General features: G+C 42.7%; 1 protein-coding gene across 1 annotated transcript in view; it reads right to left on the bottom strand.

Annotated features, from left to right (window-relative positions):
• Positions 1–1,445: 1,445 nt before the first annotated feature.
• Positions 1,446–19,060, bottom strand: part of LOC309559610 (histo-blood group ABO system transferase 1-like) — a gene marked incomplete at its 3' end in the record, with an annotated part of 81,616 nt that continues 64,001 nt past the window's right edge. The window contains exon 2 of the mRNA XM_082262934.1: positions 1,446–2,175. Coding sequence (XP_082119060.1) covers positions 1,446–2,175 — 730 coding nt within the window. The remainder of the gene's footprint in view (positions 2,176–19,060) is intronic.

Below are 19,060 nucleotides of genomic sequence, written 5' to 3' on the forward strand. Positions count from 1 at the left end.
TAGTTCAGTTTGGCCGGACGGCCAGCTCTAGGAAGGGTTCTGGTCATCCCAAACGTCTTCCATTTGAGGATTATGGAGGCCACTGTGCTCTTAGGAACCTTAAGTGCAGCAGAAATCCTTTTGTAACCTTGGCCAGATCTGTGCCTTGCCACAATTCTGTCTCTGAGCTCTTCAGGCAGTTCCTTTGACCTCATGATTCTCATTTGCTCTGACATGCATTGTGATCTGAAAGGTCTTGTATAGACAGGTGTGTGGCTTTCCTAATCAAGTCCAATCAGTATAATCAAACACAGCTGGACTCAAATGAAGGTGTAGAACCATCTCAAGGATGATCAGAAGAAATGGAAAGCACCTGAGTTAAATATATGAGTGTCACAGCAAAGGGTCTGACTACTTAGGACCATGTGATATTTCAGTTTTTCTTTTTTAATAAATCTGCAACAATGTCAACAATTCTGTGTTTTTCTGTCAGTATGGGGTGCTATGTGTACATTCATGAGGAAGAAGAATGAACCTAAATGATTTTAGCAAATGGCTGCTTTATAACAAAGAGTGAAAAATTTAAGGGGGTCTGAATACTTTCCGTACCCACTGTATATATATATATATATATATATATATATATATATATATATACTCTTCTACTTTTTGTTTTACCCCCAGAATCCTCATTGCCATGTCCATTCTACTCTCTTATTCATCCTTATGGCGATTTTTACCTTGTGCGGTTTCCTGTATATTTTGTTCCTTTGGGTTTTACTCCCTCAGTTCCCATCATGGACGTTTCGGATGCTCTGACAGTCCTTGGTCACCAGCATTCATACATCTTTACATGCTGTTTTTGAGGTAAATTATTGGAGAGTACTATATTATCTCTGGTGGGGACTACTTTTTTCCCCCTTTGATCCTATTTGATATACAGATTGAGTTACTCACACTTTCTGTTACTACTTATTACTCATATATGTACATTTTTTCTAGATATTCTTTTGTGCATCCGCTCTTGAAGAAGTAGCTTATGGTCTATGAAATGCGTCGAGCAATACATGATGCCAATATTGTACTGAATATACCTAGTTCATTCTTGTAGAACACTCATCTCCCATGATTTACTTACCTCAATCATCATATTGTAATGTATCCATTGTTATTGATTTATGACCTTGTTGGTGATGTGATGTGTTCTCATCACATTATTTCATTGTCAATATGTATTCCATTGTTACATGCTGTTGTAGCCGCAATAAATCCTGCAATTTTATCAGATGTTTTCTACTTCTGGCCCATTTTGTGCATTGCTCCTCATTTGAAGTCCCAATCCTTTTTTATGTCTCATACTTTTTACCCTAACTATTTCAAATGCATGGAATTCTTTTATTGCATGCACAATTTGATACAATAAGTCCCAACTGTTGAAAAATATATGGGACTTCCAAAATAAAATTTTAGGTTACTACTTTTTGGTATCCAGGATTCTTCTGCAATGCCCTTTTGTTTCTAATTGCGGCATGGTTTTTGTAAACAGCAACAAACCGTGCTCTCTTGAGGAACTGTGGCATACCATAGCCAGTGACCCACAGATATTCTGGGGACAGGATCCTGGTTGGCTTGTGGTAAAGAAAATACTTATTCAGGTAACTTTCATCATGCCAGATGGCTTCAATGTTGTTGTTCTTATCAGCCATCATGGCGTTATGGCAGAAATTGGTTAATTTGTAGACTTCTTTCACCGTACCACCAAAAAACCCTCCTGCATAATAAAAGTCCCCCTCATCTGCAGGAATGTAAGCTGTTGACCGCTGTCTTCGCTCATAAGTGAAATGGCTACGATTTCCATTGTAAAAACCAGGATGTAATGTGCCAAATAAATCACCCAATATTTCCACCCCAACAGAGTCACTGAACCTCATGTCAACATCCACACAAACCAAATAATCCACTTCTTTGTAGAAACGTTGATATGCATAATCACTGATCATCTCCATGCGCCTCATGGACACTTCCTGCCATCGTTTATAATTGGGAACATCCAAGATAATCAACTGCCTTCCCTCAGGGAGAGTGAAATTGGAAATGTCATTAGCACGGTCTGTAAACACATAATAGTTGACTTTATGCCCCAACATGAAGAACTTTTCAGCAGTTTCAATGAAGGTCTTGATGAAGACTGTATACCTGAAAAAAAGGTCAACGCATCGTTTTCAGACATTTTTTAAATAAATATAGCAGAGACATTTATTTGTAAGAAATGTTTCGATGACCCAATTTGTAATAAATTGATGTGTCCTATTACCACTTATTCTGTACTCCCCCCTGCTCTCCCCCACCCCGTTTTTTTTTTTTTTTTTGTTTGCTATAATTTTTTTAAATATTTTTGTAGATAGCTTCTTGTAAGTCATATGACATAGGGAGGACTTTTCCTATTTGCCGGCAGTCCTCAATAGAGAGGGTCTCTGACATAATGATGTCAGCATGATTTGTTTATCATTACACTGTTAGTGCAAGGCACTGAAGTGAAATCCCATTGGGGCCAAGTCCATGATACCCTGCAGTCATGATATGTCCTCAGCCAGCTAAAAGCAAAAAAATAATTACTGCAAGGGCAGTAACAGAGAGGGGGTGAGAATTGTAGCTTCAGCTACTTTTCTTTTAAAAATTCTACCTTTCAGGGGACCTTGTGAAAAAATGTAACCCAGAATTTGGCTTTAAGGCCATATTTACACTTATTTCTTGTATGGAATTGGGTGTGTGACACATTGTAGGTGTAGTGCAGTTTACACCATTTGGCTTCATTACCATATACAGTACAATGTATATTTTGCAGCAAAGAGGATTTTTCTTTCAATGCACTGTATGCATCGCCGGGTCTTACTGGAAGCCCACTGCAGTAACAGTTCCTTTAGATCAGTGTTTCTCAACCTTTTTTTCAGTCAGGGCACCCTTTGAAAGCATATTCAGTCTCAAGGCACCCCAGTCTAAAGCTAGGCTCATACTAATGCAGGTGTTTGTGGGTGTGGGAATTGCAGCTGTTCCCACACCTGCAACTAAATTGTGCTGCTCTTTACAGACGTGTGGAGCTGCCATTCATTCCTAATGGCACCCTGACACATCTAAAAACATTTGCAGATTTGGGGACCGCTGGGAAATCATGTGATGCAGAAGCATTTCCTGGGTGCTTAAAAACCATGCAGGAACTGTTTTTCTGCATGAAACAAAGGCACAGCAGCCCATTCAATTGAATGAGCAGACGTGCCAGATTAAACGAGGTTAGCAGAGCACTGTTAACTTAGCCTAAGAGCTCATTCACACATGAGGTTGGGGGATGGTAAAACAATGCAGTTGAGCACAGTTTTTTCTAATCCCCCCAACCATTTTCCCTTTACCTGCAGAGACAGCACCCAGGGTGGTCCACATGCTATGACCACAATGCTTTGTGGCTATGGCAGTAATTACAACCCCTCTTGCATTTGGCAGGCATTACTTATAAATGGAAATGGATGCAATCTCACCCTAGCTCTACCACATAGTGAAATTAATGTGGAACTGAGTGTCGGTGCTCAGGCTGCAGCGTCCAGATGCATGCAATTGCTTCCAAGTAACAAGAAAAGCCGTCACACGAATGCTTCCTTTTGATGCGATTTATTTCAGCATGACAGCAGTGTACAACATGCGTTTCGGTCGTAGCCTTACTCATAGCATACAAAAATATAATAAAACCAGACTTATATAGGTACAAAACATCCCTGTGAAATAGGGGTGGTAAATTCTTGATTGCAATTAAGATAATTGAAAAACACACAAGTGGGATATTGAAGCCAGTTTGAAGAGAGGAAAGAAAAGAAAAGCAAACAAATACACATTATGAATACAAAGAAATCATTAACCATAGACATATCTTAATCATGTGATCATTTCAAAAAAAGGTTCAAGTCCAATCTACTGTTCATTCCACTTGGTACTCAAGTATTGTGTATCCACCACACCTCACGTTGTAGCAAGATGCGGTGTGTGTCACCTCCCCTGGCTGTTTTTTTCAAATATGAAGACAATCCATAAATAAAAATGGGGATTTAGTCCCACCATATGGCCATATCGTGCTCAAGCCCACCACTACGTCAAAGTACCCCATTGTCAGTGGGTCCTACACTATCCATAAAAAAGGATGAATCCAGCCTCTCTAACCCTTGGAGACAACACTCCTTGCTGGGAGAGATGTGCTAATGCACTACTAATAACATAGATAACCATCTTAGAATTGCAGTTCACATAATAAGTACATACGATCTTCCTGGGGAGAAAGAAGTGACTCTTCTGCTCTTCCTATGTCTAATGCACTGCTTGCATGTAGTAAATCCACATGGATACGATTCCATTGCTCCCAGCCATAAATTTAAGACTTGGAGGCTGTGGGAAAGAAATAAAGGTTGAGACAGCATAGCACCCGAAGTGGGTGCCTTCCTGCTTGAGAAAAAGCAGCCCTGTTGAAGAATCTCATACAGTGTTTTATCTGCATATAATATGGGAAGGCAACATTTTAACATATTTACTACTCGATCGTATTGTGTAGAATATGTAGTTACAAATGTACACTTTTCCCTTTCTTACAACGGCGCTGCCTTTTGGTTCAGTTGATGGAAAAATCATTTATCAGTATGTCACGGTCCTTTCTCATCAGCTATCTGTTTCTCTCTAGATATCAGAAGTTCATTATATTTACGTTGTCTTAATCTATTGGGGCTCTTTCACACGGGCGTTCCGTATGTCCGTTTTTCATCCCATCCGTTTGCGGATGAAAAACGGACATAATGTATCTCTTTGTAAATACGGGATGTCAGCGGATGACCATCCGCTGACATCCGTTTTTCGTCCGTTCAGTTCAGTTCAGTTTTTTTGAACGGAAGAGAACCCTATTTTTTCATATGTATTTACATCCGTATTTACATAGAGATACATTATGTCCGTTTTTCATCCGCAAACGGATGGGATGAAAAACGGACATACGGACCGGATGACACAAGTGTCAGGGCTCTTTCACACGGCCGCTCCGCTTGTCCGCAAATCATCCTATTTTTTTGCGGATGATTTGCGGACATAATGTAAGTCAATGGCACTGCGGATGTCAGCGGAATACCATCCGCTGACATCCGATTTTCTTCCTTTCAGTTCTGTTCCGTTTTTTGGAACGGAACAGAACCCTATTTTTTCATCCGTTCAAAAAACGGAAAGGAAGGAAAATCGGATGTCAGCGGTGTCATCCGCTGACATCCGCAATGCCATAGACTTACATTATGTCCGCATATCATCCGCAAACGGATGGGATGATATGCGGGCATACGGAGCGGATGACACAAATGTCATCCGCTCCGTGAAAAAAAAAAAAAGTCCCGCAGCGGACAAAAGCAGCGGAGCGGCCATCTGAAAGAGCCCTAAGTGACTGGACAAGACAGACCAAGAGGGTCTGTGCAACCCTGAGTGTGTATGGTAGGTACATTTAAGGCCCGTACACACGTACCGATCGTCGGCAGACAAGCGTCGGCCGACGACCGATCTGCCGATTGTAGGCTTGTTAGTATGATGCCTCCGACAGCCGTCAGCGCACATTCTGCCGACAAGAATCTGTCATGCAAGCATTAAAATTTTTGTATGCCGACACCAGAGCGGCCGATTGTTCGCCAGTCAGTACAGAATTCGGCCGACAGACCGCAGATTTGCAAGACTGGGCATGCTCAGAAAAGAAAAAACACAGGGAAAGTTAACCATTACATGACATCACTTCTGCAGTCGGCTGTAGTCGGCGGACAAAATTCTTGTGCTGTCTTTGCACTTTTCAACAGACACCGACAGCCCAGGGACAAAAGACGGCCGATCGTTTGCCGACGATCGGTACGTGTGTACGGGGCTTTACTCTTACCACTGTACGACTTGTTTCTGTCTTGTCTTGCTGCCGATCTTGTCGGCTTCCGGAGGTCGTTATAGAGGAAGGTAATCTTTTATTCCTCGTCTGGGGTTGTTTTTATTTACCTGCCATTGGGGTTTCTGCTGGCTGTATATTATTTGTTCAGTGTCTGTCGTCTCGAGTGAAGTGTGTCTCCACAGACTGAAAGTATAGTTGTACTGAGTTTCCTGACTCAGGGGACCTGCTGGCCCGAGAAGACGGACCTTACAGCAAACGTCTCCAGACGGTGATGACTCGGGGTTGACAGTGTGGGAGACCCCTGAGGGTTTAGCTCAGCTGCTGAGACTTTGCTACATAAGGGACGTCAGGAGTTGTGATGTCTTGTTCTGATTGTGTGTGTGGACTACTTTTTGGGAAAAGTCTCCAAAGAGACTGGGGATTAGTGAAAATCAAGGTATTTGAAGGATCAATTGGGCCACAAGCAGCTGCTCCCCAGCACTCCTGAACTGTGTGTTGTGAGATTAAAGGTACATTACCCGGTGAAACGAGGGTTTGGGTTAACCCTTGAGCAAATTTAACAGAGAGCAAAAGAAGAGGGATATCATCCCATTAGTTGCCATTACTGCCCCTCCAGCCGTCAGCCAAAAAGGCGGCAGCAGAACAGAAGAGAGTAAGAGACATTGGATTTGAGCTGGGTGTCCCCGAGGAGGGAGAGGAACATGGGTCAGCAAATTAGCAAACAGGAGAAGGGGATGCTTTTCTATGATATTGTAAAACGTAGAGAGGGGAGTGAAGCAGTTAAACATTTATCCAAGGTTGCGAAAGTCTGTAAATTAAAAGACCCTGTCGAAAGACTTCAACCAGAATTCTGGCGTGTACTAATCCGAGATTACAAAGGAATTTTGTGTCATAAAAGCTTATTAAATGTAGTGACAGCCTGGTATAGAACTGCGAAAGCTTTACATGCTGAAGGATGGAGCGAGGAGACGATCAAAGTTGGAAATTACATGACGTATGTGTATCATGAAGTCGATCATAAAGCCGATAAAGTGTCCCAGCCCCACCCCTACGATGGCGTCTGGAATGTTAAAGTGGAGGGACACCCTTGCCCTCCGTCTAACGCCCACTCTCCTCACACCACTCCTACCCTAGCACAACCCACTGTGACAACTTCCTATGGCAGCCATCTTAGTGCAGCCATGTCTCCACTTCCTGCCCAGCCCAGTACACTTCCTGCAGACGGCCATCTTGGTACACCAGGAAGGCCCAACAAAGGCTTACAGTCAGGTCCATAAATATTGGGACATCTACACAATTCTAATCTTTTTGGCTCTATACACCACCACAATGGATTTGAAATGAAACAATGCTATAACTGCAGACTTTCAGCTTTAATTTGAGGGTATTTACACCCAAATCAGATGAACGGTGTAGGAATTACAGCAGTTTGTATATGTGCCTCCCATTTTTTAAGGGACCAAAAGTAATGGGACAGATTAACAATGATAAATCAAACTTTCCCTTTTTAGTACTTGGTTGAAAATCCTTTGCAGTCAATTACAGCCTGAAGTCTGGAACGCATAGACATTACCAGATGCTGGGTTTCATCCCTGGTGATGCTCTGCCAGGCCTCTACTGCAGCTGTCTTCAGTTCCTGCTTGTTCTTGGGGCATTTTCCCTTCAGTTTTGTCTTCAGCAAGTGAAATGCATGCTCAATCGGATTCAGGTCAGGTGATTGACTTGGCCATTGCATAACATTCCACTTCTTTCCCTTAAACTCTTTAGTTGCTTTTGCAGTATGCTTCGGGTCATTGTCCATCTGCACTGTGAAGCGCCATCCAATAAGTTCTGAAGCATTTGGCTGAATATGAGCAGATAATGTTACATAGAAACATAGAATATGTCGGCAGATAAGAACCATTTGGCCCATCTAGTCTGCCCAATATATCTGAATCCTATGAATAGTCCCTGGCCCTATCTTATATGAAGGATAGCCTTATGCCTATCCCATGCATGCTTAAACTCCTTTACTGTATTTGCAGCTACCACTTATGCAGGAAGGTTATTCCATGCATCCACTACTCTCTCAGTAAAGTAATACTTCCTCATATTACTTTTAAACCTTTGCCCCTCTAATTTAAAACTGTGTCCTCTTGTGGTAGTTTTTCTTCTTTTAAATATGCTCTCCTCCTTTACCGAGTTGATTCCCTTTATGTATTTAAAAGTTTCTATCATATCCCCTCTGTCTCTTCTTTCTTCCAAGCTATACATGTTAAGGTCCTTTAACCTTTCCTGGTAAGTTTTTTCCTGCAATCCATGTACTAGTTTAGTAGCTCTTCTCTGAACTCTCTCTAGAGTATCTATATCCTTCTGGAGATATGGCCTCCAGTACTGCGCACAATACTCCAAGTGAGGTCTCACCAGTGTTCTGTACAGCGGCATAAGCATTTCTCTCTTTCTACTGCTTATACCTCTCCCTATACATCCAAGCATTCTGCTGGCATTTCGTGCTGCTCTATTACATTGTCTTCCCACCTTTAAGTCTTCTGAAATAATTACTCCTAAATCCCTTTCCTCAGATACTGAGGTCAGGACTGTGTCAAATATTCTATATTCTGCCCTTGGGTTTTTACGCCCCAGGTGCATTATCTTGCACTTATCCACATTAAATTTCAGTTGCCAGAGTTCTGACCATTCTTCTAGTTTTCCTAAATCCTTTTCCATTTGGCGTTTCCCTCCAGGAACATCAACCCTGTTACATATCTTTGTGTCATCAGCAAAAAGACAAACCTTACCATCGAGGCCTTTTGCAATATCACTTATGAAGATATTAAACAAAATTGGTCCCAGTACAGATCCCTGAGGTACCCCACTGGTAACATGACCTTGTTCTGAATGTTCTCCATTGACTACAACCCTTTGTTGTCTGTCACTCAGCCACTGCCTAATCCACTCAACAATATGGGAGTCCATGCTCAATGTTGCCCGAAACACTTCAGAATTCATCCTGCTGCTCTTGTCAGCAGTCACATCATCAATAAATACAAGAGAACCAGATCCATTGGTGGCCATACATGCCCACGCTATAACACTACCACCACCATGCTTCACTGATGAGGTGGTATGCTTTGGATCATGAGCAGTTCCTTTCCTTCTACATACTCTTCTCTTCCCATCACTCTGGTACAAGTTGATCTTGGTCTCATCTGTCCATACGATGTTGTTCCAGAACTGTGAAGGCTTTTTTAGATGTTGTTTGGCAAACTCTAATCTGGCCTTCCTGTTTTTGAGTTTTACCAATGGTTTTCATCTTGTGGTGAACCCTCTGTATTCACTTTGGTGAAGTCTTCTCTTGATTGTTGATTTTGACACACATACACCTACCTCCTGGAGAGTTTTATTGATCTGGCCAACTGTTGTGAAGGATGTTTTCTTCACCAGAAAAGAATTCTTCGGTCATCGACCACAGTTGTTTTCCGTGGTCTTCCAGGTCCTTTGGTGTTGCTAAGCTCGCCGGTGCGTTCTTTCTTTTTAAGGATGTTCCAAACAGTTGATTTGGCCACACCTAATGTTTTTGCTATCGCTCTGATGATGGGTTTGTTTTGTTTTTTTCAGCCTAATGATGGCTTGCTTCACTGATAGTGACAGCTCTTTGGATCTCATATTGAGAGTTGACAGCAACAGATTCAAAATGCAAATAGCACACTTGAAATGAACTCTGGACCTTTTTATCTGCTCCTTGTAAATTGGATAATGAGGGAATAACACACACCTGGCCATGGAACAGCTGAGCAGCCAATTGTCCCATTACTTTTGGTCCCTTAAAAAGTGGGAGGCACATATACAAACTGTTGTAATTCTTACACCTTTCACCTGATTTGGATGTAAATACCCTCAAATTAAAGCTGAAAGTCTGCAGTTAAAGCACATCTTGTTTGTTTCATTTTAAATCCATTGTGGTGGTGTATAGAGCCAAAAAGAATAGAATTGTGTCGATGTCCCAATATTTATAGACCTGACTGTATATCCAGTTCTCCCTGTCCAAAACCAGGATGGTTCCTACCACACTCCCATCCTCCCTGGATCACAGGTCCAATATACTAGTAATGGAGACACATCCGACTGGGACGACCAACCGCAAGGGCACCCGCTGATTTAACCCCCAATCCGGCCCCGGACTCACAGTTCGGAGGGCTTCATCAGCTCTCGCCCCAACACCAGTCCCAGTTACCAGAAGGGGCACCAATGATGTATGTCGCTTTTACCCCATCACAAGCAGCGACCTTAGTAACAAGTTTGCCTGACCTAGAAAAACAGCCAATGCCCTTCTACCGCAGGATAGTGCAGATACAACAAACTTACTCAGCTGCCTAGAAAGACTTGATCAGCCTATGCCAAATTAAAGCAGGAAATGTCTTTTGGCCGGTCATGCAGACAGCCTTCGATGATGCCTGCCTGACAAGTGCCACTTCCTATTCCTCAGGTGTGGAGTTCTGCATCCAACTCCACGACTGGGCAAAGGAGAAATTGGCGGATCAGACTACCACAATTCAGGATATAATCCAAGATAAAGGGGAGTCTGTGGAGAAGTATCATGCCAGACTCACACAGGTCTTTGATGATCTGGGCTTTTCTCACTATGAAAAGCCACACACACATATGTTTTCAACTGCTTTTGTCTCAGGGCTCAGAGAGGATATCAGAAAAGGTCTGATGGTATCCTGCCCTGAATTACCGCTCTATGAAGATGTCCGATCTACTGTTGGTGGCCAGAGGTACAGAAAACTAAAAAGGGAAAAGGCCAACGCCCCTCATGGTAGCCCATGACAAAGATCACACCTACACTCGAACACCACCACTGCCTAGTACCAGGGAAAGGATCACCTGCTATAACTGTGGGAAAAAAGGACACTTTAGAAGAGAATGCAGAGCCCCAAGACGTCCCAGACAAGACAAGGATCCCAGTGATGGACAACGCGGACAACAACAACAACCACCACCACCACGCCCCAACTCCCGCTAGGAAATGGGCAAACCCATGTCATGCCTTATGACAGTGTCCTCAAATGGGACTGGGGGATAGTGATGGACGAACATCGGCCGGGGTGGATCGCGAATGTCAGCTGCAAATTTTCTCAAAAGTCCGCGAACTGCGAGTTCGCGGTGGGCCCCATTGACTTTAATGGGAGGCAAACTTTAAAAACCTTTAGGTCATATTTGCAACCACAAAATACGTACTAGCTGTGCACAAATAGTCCCAGCATATGGACAATGTCATAACAGAAGTATTACAATTTAAAAAGTTGCCCTAAATTTTTTAACAGCAAAAAAAAAATATATATATATATATTTTTTTAAAAATCAGCCAGAACTCACAGCAGCCAGTAAATACATGTCTAATACATATAGGGTCCATTCACACATCTGTAAAATGGGTCCACATCCATTCCACAATTTGGCGGAACCTTTACAGACCCATTGTTTTTCATTTCCAGTCTGAAAAATTAGACATTCACAGGATAAAGAAGTAAGTGTCGACCATTCTAGGCCCCAAAAATTAGCCCACATGCATTTACCTGACAGCTAAGAACGTAGTATTCTGTGGCTGAAGGTACATTAGGCATTCAAAGGATACAGAAGTAAGTGTCGGCCAGTATTGGCCCCAAAAATTAGCCCACATGGGTTTAACTGACAGCTACGAACGTAGTATTCTGTGGCTGAAAGTACATAAGGCATTCACATGATACAGAAGTAAGTGTCGGCCATAAAAGGCCCCAAAAATTAGCCCACATGGGTTTAACTGACAGCAAATAACTTTGTTTTTGATAGCTAGAGGTACAGTAGGCATCCGCAGTATACAGAAGTAAGTGTCGGCCTGTATAGGCTCCAAAAAGTAGCTCACATGGGTTGAACTGACAGCAAAGAACATAATATTTGATGGCTACAGGTACAGTAGGCATTCACAGTACACAGAACAGTAAGTGTCGGCCTGTATAGGCTGTAAAAATAAGCTCACATGGGTTGAACTGACAGCAAAGAACTTAGTATTTGAAGGCTAGAGGTACAGTAGGCATTCACACAGTATACAGAAGTGTCGGCCTGTATAGGCTCCAAAAATTGGCTCGCATGGGTTTAACTGACAGCAAAGAACTTAGGTTTTGATGGCTAGAGGTACAGTAGGCGTTCACAGTATACAGAAGTAAGTGGAGGCCTGTATAGGCTCCAAAAATTATCTCACATGGTTAGAACTGACAGCAAAGAACTTAGTTTTTGATGGCTAGAGGTACAGTAGTCGTTCACCCAGTATACAGAAGTAAGTGTCAGCCTGTATAAGCTGAAAAAATTAGCTTCCATGGGTTGAACTGACAGCAAAGAACTTAGTTTTTGATGGCTAGAGGTACAGTAGGCGTTCACACAGTATACAGAAGTAAGTGTCAGCCTGTATAGGCTGCAAAAATTAGCTCACATGGGTTTAACTGACAGCAAAGAACGTAGTATTTGATGGCTAGAGGTACAGTAGGCATTCACAGTATACAGAAGTAAGCGTCGGCCTGTATAGGCTCCAAAAATTAGCTCACGTGGTTTGAACTGACAGCAAAGAAGTTAGTTTTTGATGAATAGAGATACAGTAGGTGTTTACAGTATACAGAAGTAAGTGTCAGCCTGTATAGGCTCCAAAAATTAGCCCACATGGGTTTAACTGACAGCAAAGAACTTTGTTTTTGATGGCTAGAGGTACAGTAGGCATTCACAGTATACAGAAGTAAGTGTTGGCCTGTATAGGCTCCAAAAATTAACTCACATGGGTTGAACTGACAGTAAAGAACATAGTATTTGATGGCTAGAGGTACAGTAGGCATTTACAGTACACAGAACAGTGAGTGTCAGCCTGTATAGGCTGCAAAAATTAACTCACATGGGTTGAACTGACAGCAAAGAACATAGTATTTGATGGCTAGAGGTACAGTAGGCATTCACACAGTATACAGAAGTGTCGGCCTGTATAGGCTCCAAAAATTGGCTCACATGGGTTTAACTGACTGCAAAGAACTTAGGTTTTGATGGCTAGAGGTACAGTAGGCGTTCACAGTATACAGATGTAAGTGGCGGCCTGTATAGGCTCCAAAAATTAGCTCACATGGTTAGAACTGACAGCAAAGAACTTCGTTTTTGATGGCTAGAGGTACAGTAGTCGTTCACACAGTATACAGAAGTGTCGGCCTGTATAGGCTCCAAAAATTAGTTCACATGGGTTTAACTGACAGCAAAGAACTTAGTATTTGATGGCTAGAGGTACAGTAGGCATTCACAGTATACAGAAGTAAGCGTCGGCCTGTATAGGCTCCAAAAATTAGCTCACATGGTTTGAACTGACAGCAAAGAAGTTAGTTTTTGATGAATAGAGATACAGTAGGTGTTCACAGTATACAGAAGTAAGTGTTGGCCTGTATAGGCTCCAAAAATTAGCTCACATGGGTTGAACTGACAGCAAAGAAGGTAGTATTTGGTGGCTAGAGGTAAAGTAGGCATTCACAGTACACAGAACAGTAAATGTCGGCCTGTATAGGCTGCAAAAATTAGCTCACATGGGTTGAACTGACCGCAAAGAACGTAGTATATGATGGCTAGAGGTACATTAGGCATTCACACAGTATACAGAAGTAAGTGTCGGCCTGTATAGGATGCAAAAATTAGCTCACATGGGTTGAACTGACAGCAAAGAACTTAGGTTTTGATGGCTAGAGGTACAGTAGGCGTTCACAGTATACAGAAGTAAGTGGAGGCCTGTATAGGCTGCAAAAATTAGCTCACATGGGTTGAACTGACCGCAAAGAAAGTAGTATATGATGGCTAGAGGTACATTAGGCATTCACACAGTATACAGAAGTAAGTGTCGACCTGTATAGGATGCAAAAAATTAGCTCACATGGGTTGAACTGACAGCAAAGAACGTAGTATATGATGGCTAGAGGTACAGTAGGCATTCACACAGTATACAGAAGTAAGTGTCGGCCTGTATAGGCTCCAAAAATTAGTTCACATGGGTTTAACTGACAGCAAAGAACTTAGTATTTGATGGCTAGAGGTACAGTAGGCATTCACAGTATACAGAAGTAAGCGTCGGCCTGTATAGGCTCCAAAAATTAGCTCACATGGTTTGAACTGACAGCAAAGAAGTTAGTTTTTGATGAATAGAGATACAGTAGGTGTTCACAGTATACAGAAGTAAGTGTTGGCCTGTATAGGCTCCAAAAATTAGCTCACATGGGTTGAACTGACAGCAAAGAAGGTAGTATTTGATGGCTAGAGGTACAGTAGGCATTCACAGTACACAGAACAGTAAATGTCGGCCTGTATAGGCTGCAAAAATTAGCTCACATGGGTTGAACTGACCGCAAAGAACGTAGTATATGATGGCTAGAGGTACATTAGGCATTCACACAGTATACAGAAGTAAGTGTCGGCCTGTATAGGATGCAAAAATTAGCTCACATGGGTTGAACTGACAGCAAAGAACTTAGGTTTTGATGGCTAGAGGTACAGTAGGCGTTCACAGTATACAGAAGTAAGTGGAGGCCTGTATAGGCTGCAAAAATTAGCTCACATGGTTAGAACTGACAGCAAAGAACTTAGTTTTTGATGGCTAGAGGTACAGTAGTCGTTCACACAGTATACAGAAGTAAGTGTCAGCCTGTATAAGCTGAAAAAATAGCTTCCATGGGTTGAAATGACAGCAAAGAACTTCGTTTTTGATGGCTAGAGGTACAGTAGGCGTTCACACAGTATACAGAAGTAAGTGTCAGCCTGTATAGGCTGCAAAAATTAGCTCACATGGGTTTAACTGACAGCAAAGAACGTAGTATTTGATGGCTAGAGGTACAGTAGGCATTCACAGTATACAGAAGTAAGCGTCGGCCTGTATAGGCTCCAAAAATTAGCTCACATGGTTTGAACTGACAGCAAAGAAGTTAGTTTTTGATGAATAGAGATACAGTAGGTGTTCAGTATACAGAAGTAGGTGTCAGCCTGTATAGGCTCCAAAAATTAGCCCACATGGGTTTAACTGACAGCAAAGAACTTTGTTTTTGATGGCTAGAGGTACAGTAGGCATTCACAGTATACAGAAGTAAGTGTTGGCCTGTATAGGCTCCAAAAATTAACTCACATGGGTTGAACTGACAGCAAAGAACATAGTATTTGATGGCTAGAGGTACAGTAGGCATTCACACAGTATACAGAAGCGTCGGCCTGTATAGGCTCCAAAAATTGGCTCACATGGGTTTTAACTGACAGCAAAGAACTTAGGTTTTGATATCTAGAGGTACAGTAGGCGTTCACAGTATACATATGTAAGTGGCGGCCTGTATAGGCTCCAAAAATTAGCTCACATGGTTAGAACTAACAGCAAAGAACTTAGTTTTTGATGGCTAGAGGTACAGTAGTCGTTCACACAGTATACAGAAGTGTCGGCCTGTATAGGCTGCAAAAATTAGCTCACATGGGTTTAACTGACAGCAAAGAACTTAGTATTTGATGGCTAGAGGTACAGTAGGCATTCACAGTATACAGAAGTAAGCGTCGGCCTGTATAGGCTCCAAAAATTAGCTTCCATGGGTTGAACTGACAGCAAAGAACTTCGTTTTTGATGGCTAGAGGTACAGTAGGCATTCACACAGTATACAGAAGTAAGTGTCGGCCTGTATAGGCTCCAAAAATTAGTTCACATGGGTTTAACTGACAGCAAAGAACTTAGTATTTGATGGCTAGAGGTACAGTAGGCATTCACAGTATACAGAAGTAAGCGTCGGCCTGTATAGGCTCCAAAAATTAGCTCACATGGTTTGAACTGACAGCAAAGAAGTTAGTTTTTGATGAATAGAGTGTACAGGACGCCAAGGTTGGGTCCTGGACGGGTGCTATATAGCACCAATTTTTGGGTTATGGACCCTTTAAGTGTGGAAGTACTCCAAAAAAGATATGTGCTATACAGCACCCCCCTCCTGCGCTCAGAACCTGGTCCTCAGGCTGCCTCAATCCCGGGAACTCGTGCTAATACTTGGCATCCATTATGGCTAGGCTTTGCTGCCCCTTACGACCAGGGCGGTCGACCAAACACTGTAATACAAAAACAAAGAAAGGGCGCACCAGCCTAGCGCATTATCCTCAGCGAGTTTATTTGATAAAAGTTAAAATCAGCTACTCACAAACATTCGTGAAATTCAGACACATCAATTCCATAAAGCCGCCTCATAGCAGAGGTCCAACGTCTTTACTGGAAGCAGAGGGCTGACGCGTTTCGAGGCCGTGCCTCTTCCTCAGAGCCTGAGGCTCTGAGGAAGAGGCACGGCCTCGAAACGCGTCAGCCCTCTGCTTCCAGTAAAGACGTTGGACCTCTGCTATGAGGCGGCTTTATGGAATTGATGTGTCTGAATTTCACGAATGTTTGTGAGTAGCTGATTTTAACTTTTATCTAATAAACTCGCTGAGGATAATGCGCTAGGCTGGTGCGCCCTTTCTTTGTTTTTGTATTAAAGTGTGGAAGTACTCAGGGGGTCACCCAGGATGGGTGAGGAATTCCCGGGAATAGCCTGAAACAGGAGAGGACTGACTCGCAGTTCTCTCTGGTTTAATAGAGAAGTATTTGGGACCCGGGATTTCGGAGACCCTGAAGCGATATTCGGGTGGGAAGGGGTCTCCACCCCTGACTCAGGATTCCAGCACACACAGGGTTAAGAGCCTCCAGGAAGCAGCTCTTAAAAAGACAGGAAGTAGTGATAGGTGTGGTGGTGAGGAGGAGTTGGTGTATGCACCTGTCTTGGAGAGCTGGGAGTTTGGCTGGAGGCTGCAAGAAGCAGGACTTAACAAGGACTGTTAAACCTTGGGGCAAAGACCCAACTACAAACCGTATGTGTTTTCCTTTTACTTTGTGCTGAAGATAAGCGGACTTTATTTTGTATTTCTGTGTGCTGCTGGAAGCTTGATTTTGTGTTACCTGCTGAATAAAAGCCTTTTTTGTTTGAAGTTTTACGGTTTTGCACTCGGTCCTGTGCTGCTACAATCCCCCCAAACATTACAAGAGATACAGTAGGTGTTCACAGTATACAGAAGTAAGTGTTGGCCTGTATAGGCTCCAAAAATTAGCTCACATGGGTTGAACTGACAGCAAAGAAGGTAGTATTTGATTGCTAGAGGTACAGTAGGCATTCACAGTACACAGAACAGTAAATGTCGGCCTGTATAGGCTGCAAAAATTAGCTCACATGGGTTGAACTGACCGCAAAGAACGTAGTATATGATGGCTAGAGGTACATTAGGCATTCACACAGTATACAGAAGTAAGTGTCGACCTGTATAGGATGCAAAAAATTCGCTCACATGGGTTGAACTGACAGCAAATAACGTAGTATTTGATGGCTAGGGGTACAGTAGGCATTCACAGTATACAGAAGTAAGCGTCGGCCTGTATAGGCTCCAAAAATTAGCTCACATGTGTAATGTTCTGGTACCTTTGGGTACCCTAATTACTCTTTCATAAGTGTATGCGTCCCACCATTCTCTTTTGGTAAGGTGCGCATACACCTTTAAGACTGATGCTGTCATCACTGAGCGCCGGACTGGATGGCTATTTAGATCGCCGGCTCTCACTCACATGTGTTCGTTCAAACTGCTTTGTGCCTTGATGCTAACCTGTCTTGAAGCTCTCATGCGTGCAAGCATACCTCGCTGTTGGAACCACGCTGCGCTGATCCCTGTATCCCGCTACCGGATCATCCGCTCTTGCCGAACCTCTCCTCTGCTACATTGCTATTAGTGATAAGTACCCCACAGGGGAAACCTCTATAACCTTTATACTAAAGCTTACACTATCTAGTTCTGCATACTAAGGACTATTACTACATCTGCATTATCTAAGATTGCTAGCTCTTGAGCCTACTACCACCTGTTCTTGCACTGGGTTGATCTCTCTTGTATGTCCACCTGCTACTCTGTCATCTACTACCATACATGACTGCTAAACCTATCTGCATCCCATCTGCTACTATCTTACTTTCAAGAACATTTCCTTTCAAGTGTCTGTCATCTACCATCTCTACCCAACCTGTCTCTTCAGCCTATCATCACTGTGTTACTATATACATAAGTCACTCTAGGAAACATCTTATTGAGTGTGTGTATTTCCTTGCTGAATTGAGATCATCCACACATGATGAGTCATTGAGAGTTGGGATTGGTGTCTCAGCGTTTCTCTACATGACTACTGAAGTGGAATATTTCTGCAGCTGAAAATCCACATCATACGTAAAACACAGGAGCGTTACAGATTGAACGAACCACAAATGGATTCAGCAGAAATAACCACTCAGATGACACAATTAAAACAGCAGGTGACTGCGTTAGTACACGCACTTGCTGAATTAAAAGAAGACAATCAGGCTCTGTCGCAGCAGGTAATTAGACTGACACAACTTACCACTGCTCAGTCCCCTGAACCCAAAATAAATCCTCCTTTGGTATTTACAGGCGATCGCAAAAAATTTCGCGAGTTTAAAAACGCATGTGAGTTACTTTTCTTGCTAAAACACCGTACCTACCTTACTGATCACATTAAGGTTTGTACTATTATTTCTTACCTAACAGGCGATCCTCGGGTCTGGGCAGACTCTCTTTTTGAGAAAAACGACCAGCTTCTCAACTCCTATGCCTTGTTCCTAGCAGAACTCACTAGCCTATATGATGATCCCAATAGGCAGAGTACTGCCGATCTTCAATTAAGATCCTTGAAACAAGGTGGGAGACCTGTAGAAGACTTTGTCGCAGAATTCAAGAGATGGACCCTTGATTCAGAATGGAATGATGCATCTCTGAAATCCCAATTTAGGCTTGGCCTATCAGAGGCCGTTAAAGACGAGCTCGCCCGAGCGGATCTGCCAAAAACCCTGGATGCATTGATACAACTCAGTTTCACAATAGATAGAAGACTACGAGAAAGAAAGGCTGAGAAAATGGGAATGCTATTATCCAGTTCTTCTCGGATTTCGGCCGTTGACCCCGTTCCTATGGAGGTAAGAACCATACGCCCACCTCTATCAACTATGGAAAGAGCCAGAAGATGATCTGGTAATCTCTGCTTGTACTGTGCATCCCCGAATCACAAGATAAACG

Source organism: Pelophylax lessonae, assembly GCF_965119305.1.
Source record: "Pelophylax lessonae genome assembly, chromosome: 7".
Classification (NCBI taxonomy): Eukaryota; Metazoa; Chordata; class Amphibia; order Anura; family Ranidae; genus Pelophylax; species Pelophylax lessonae.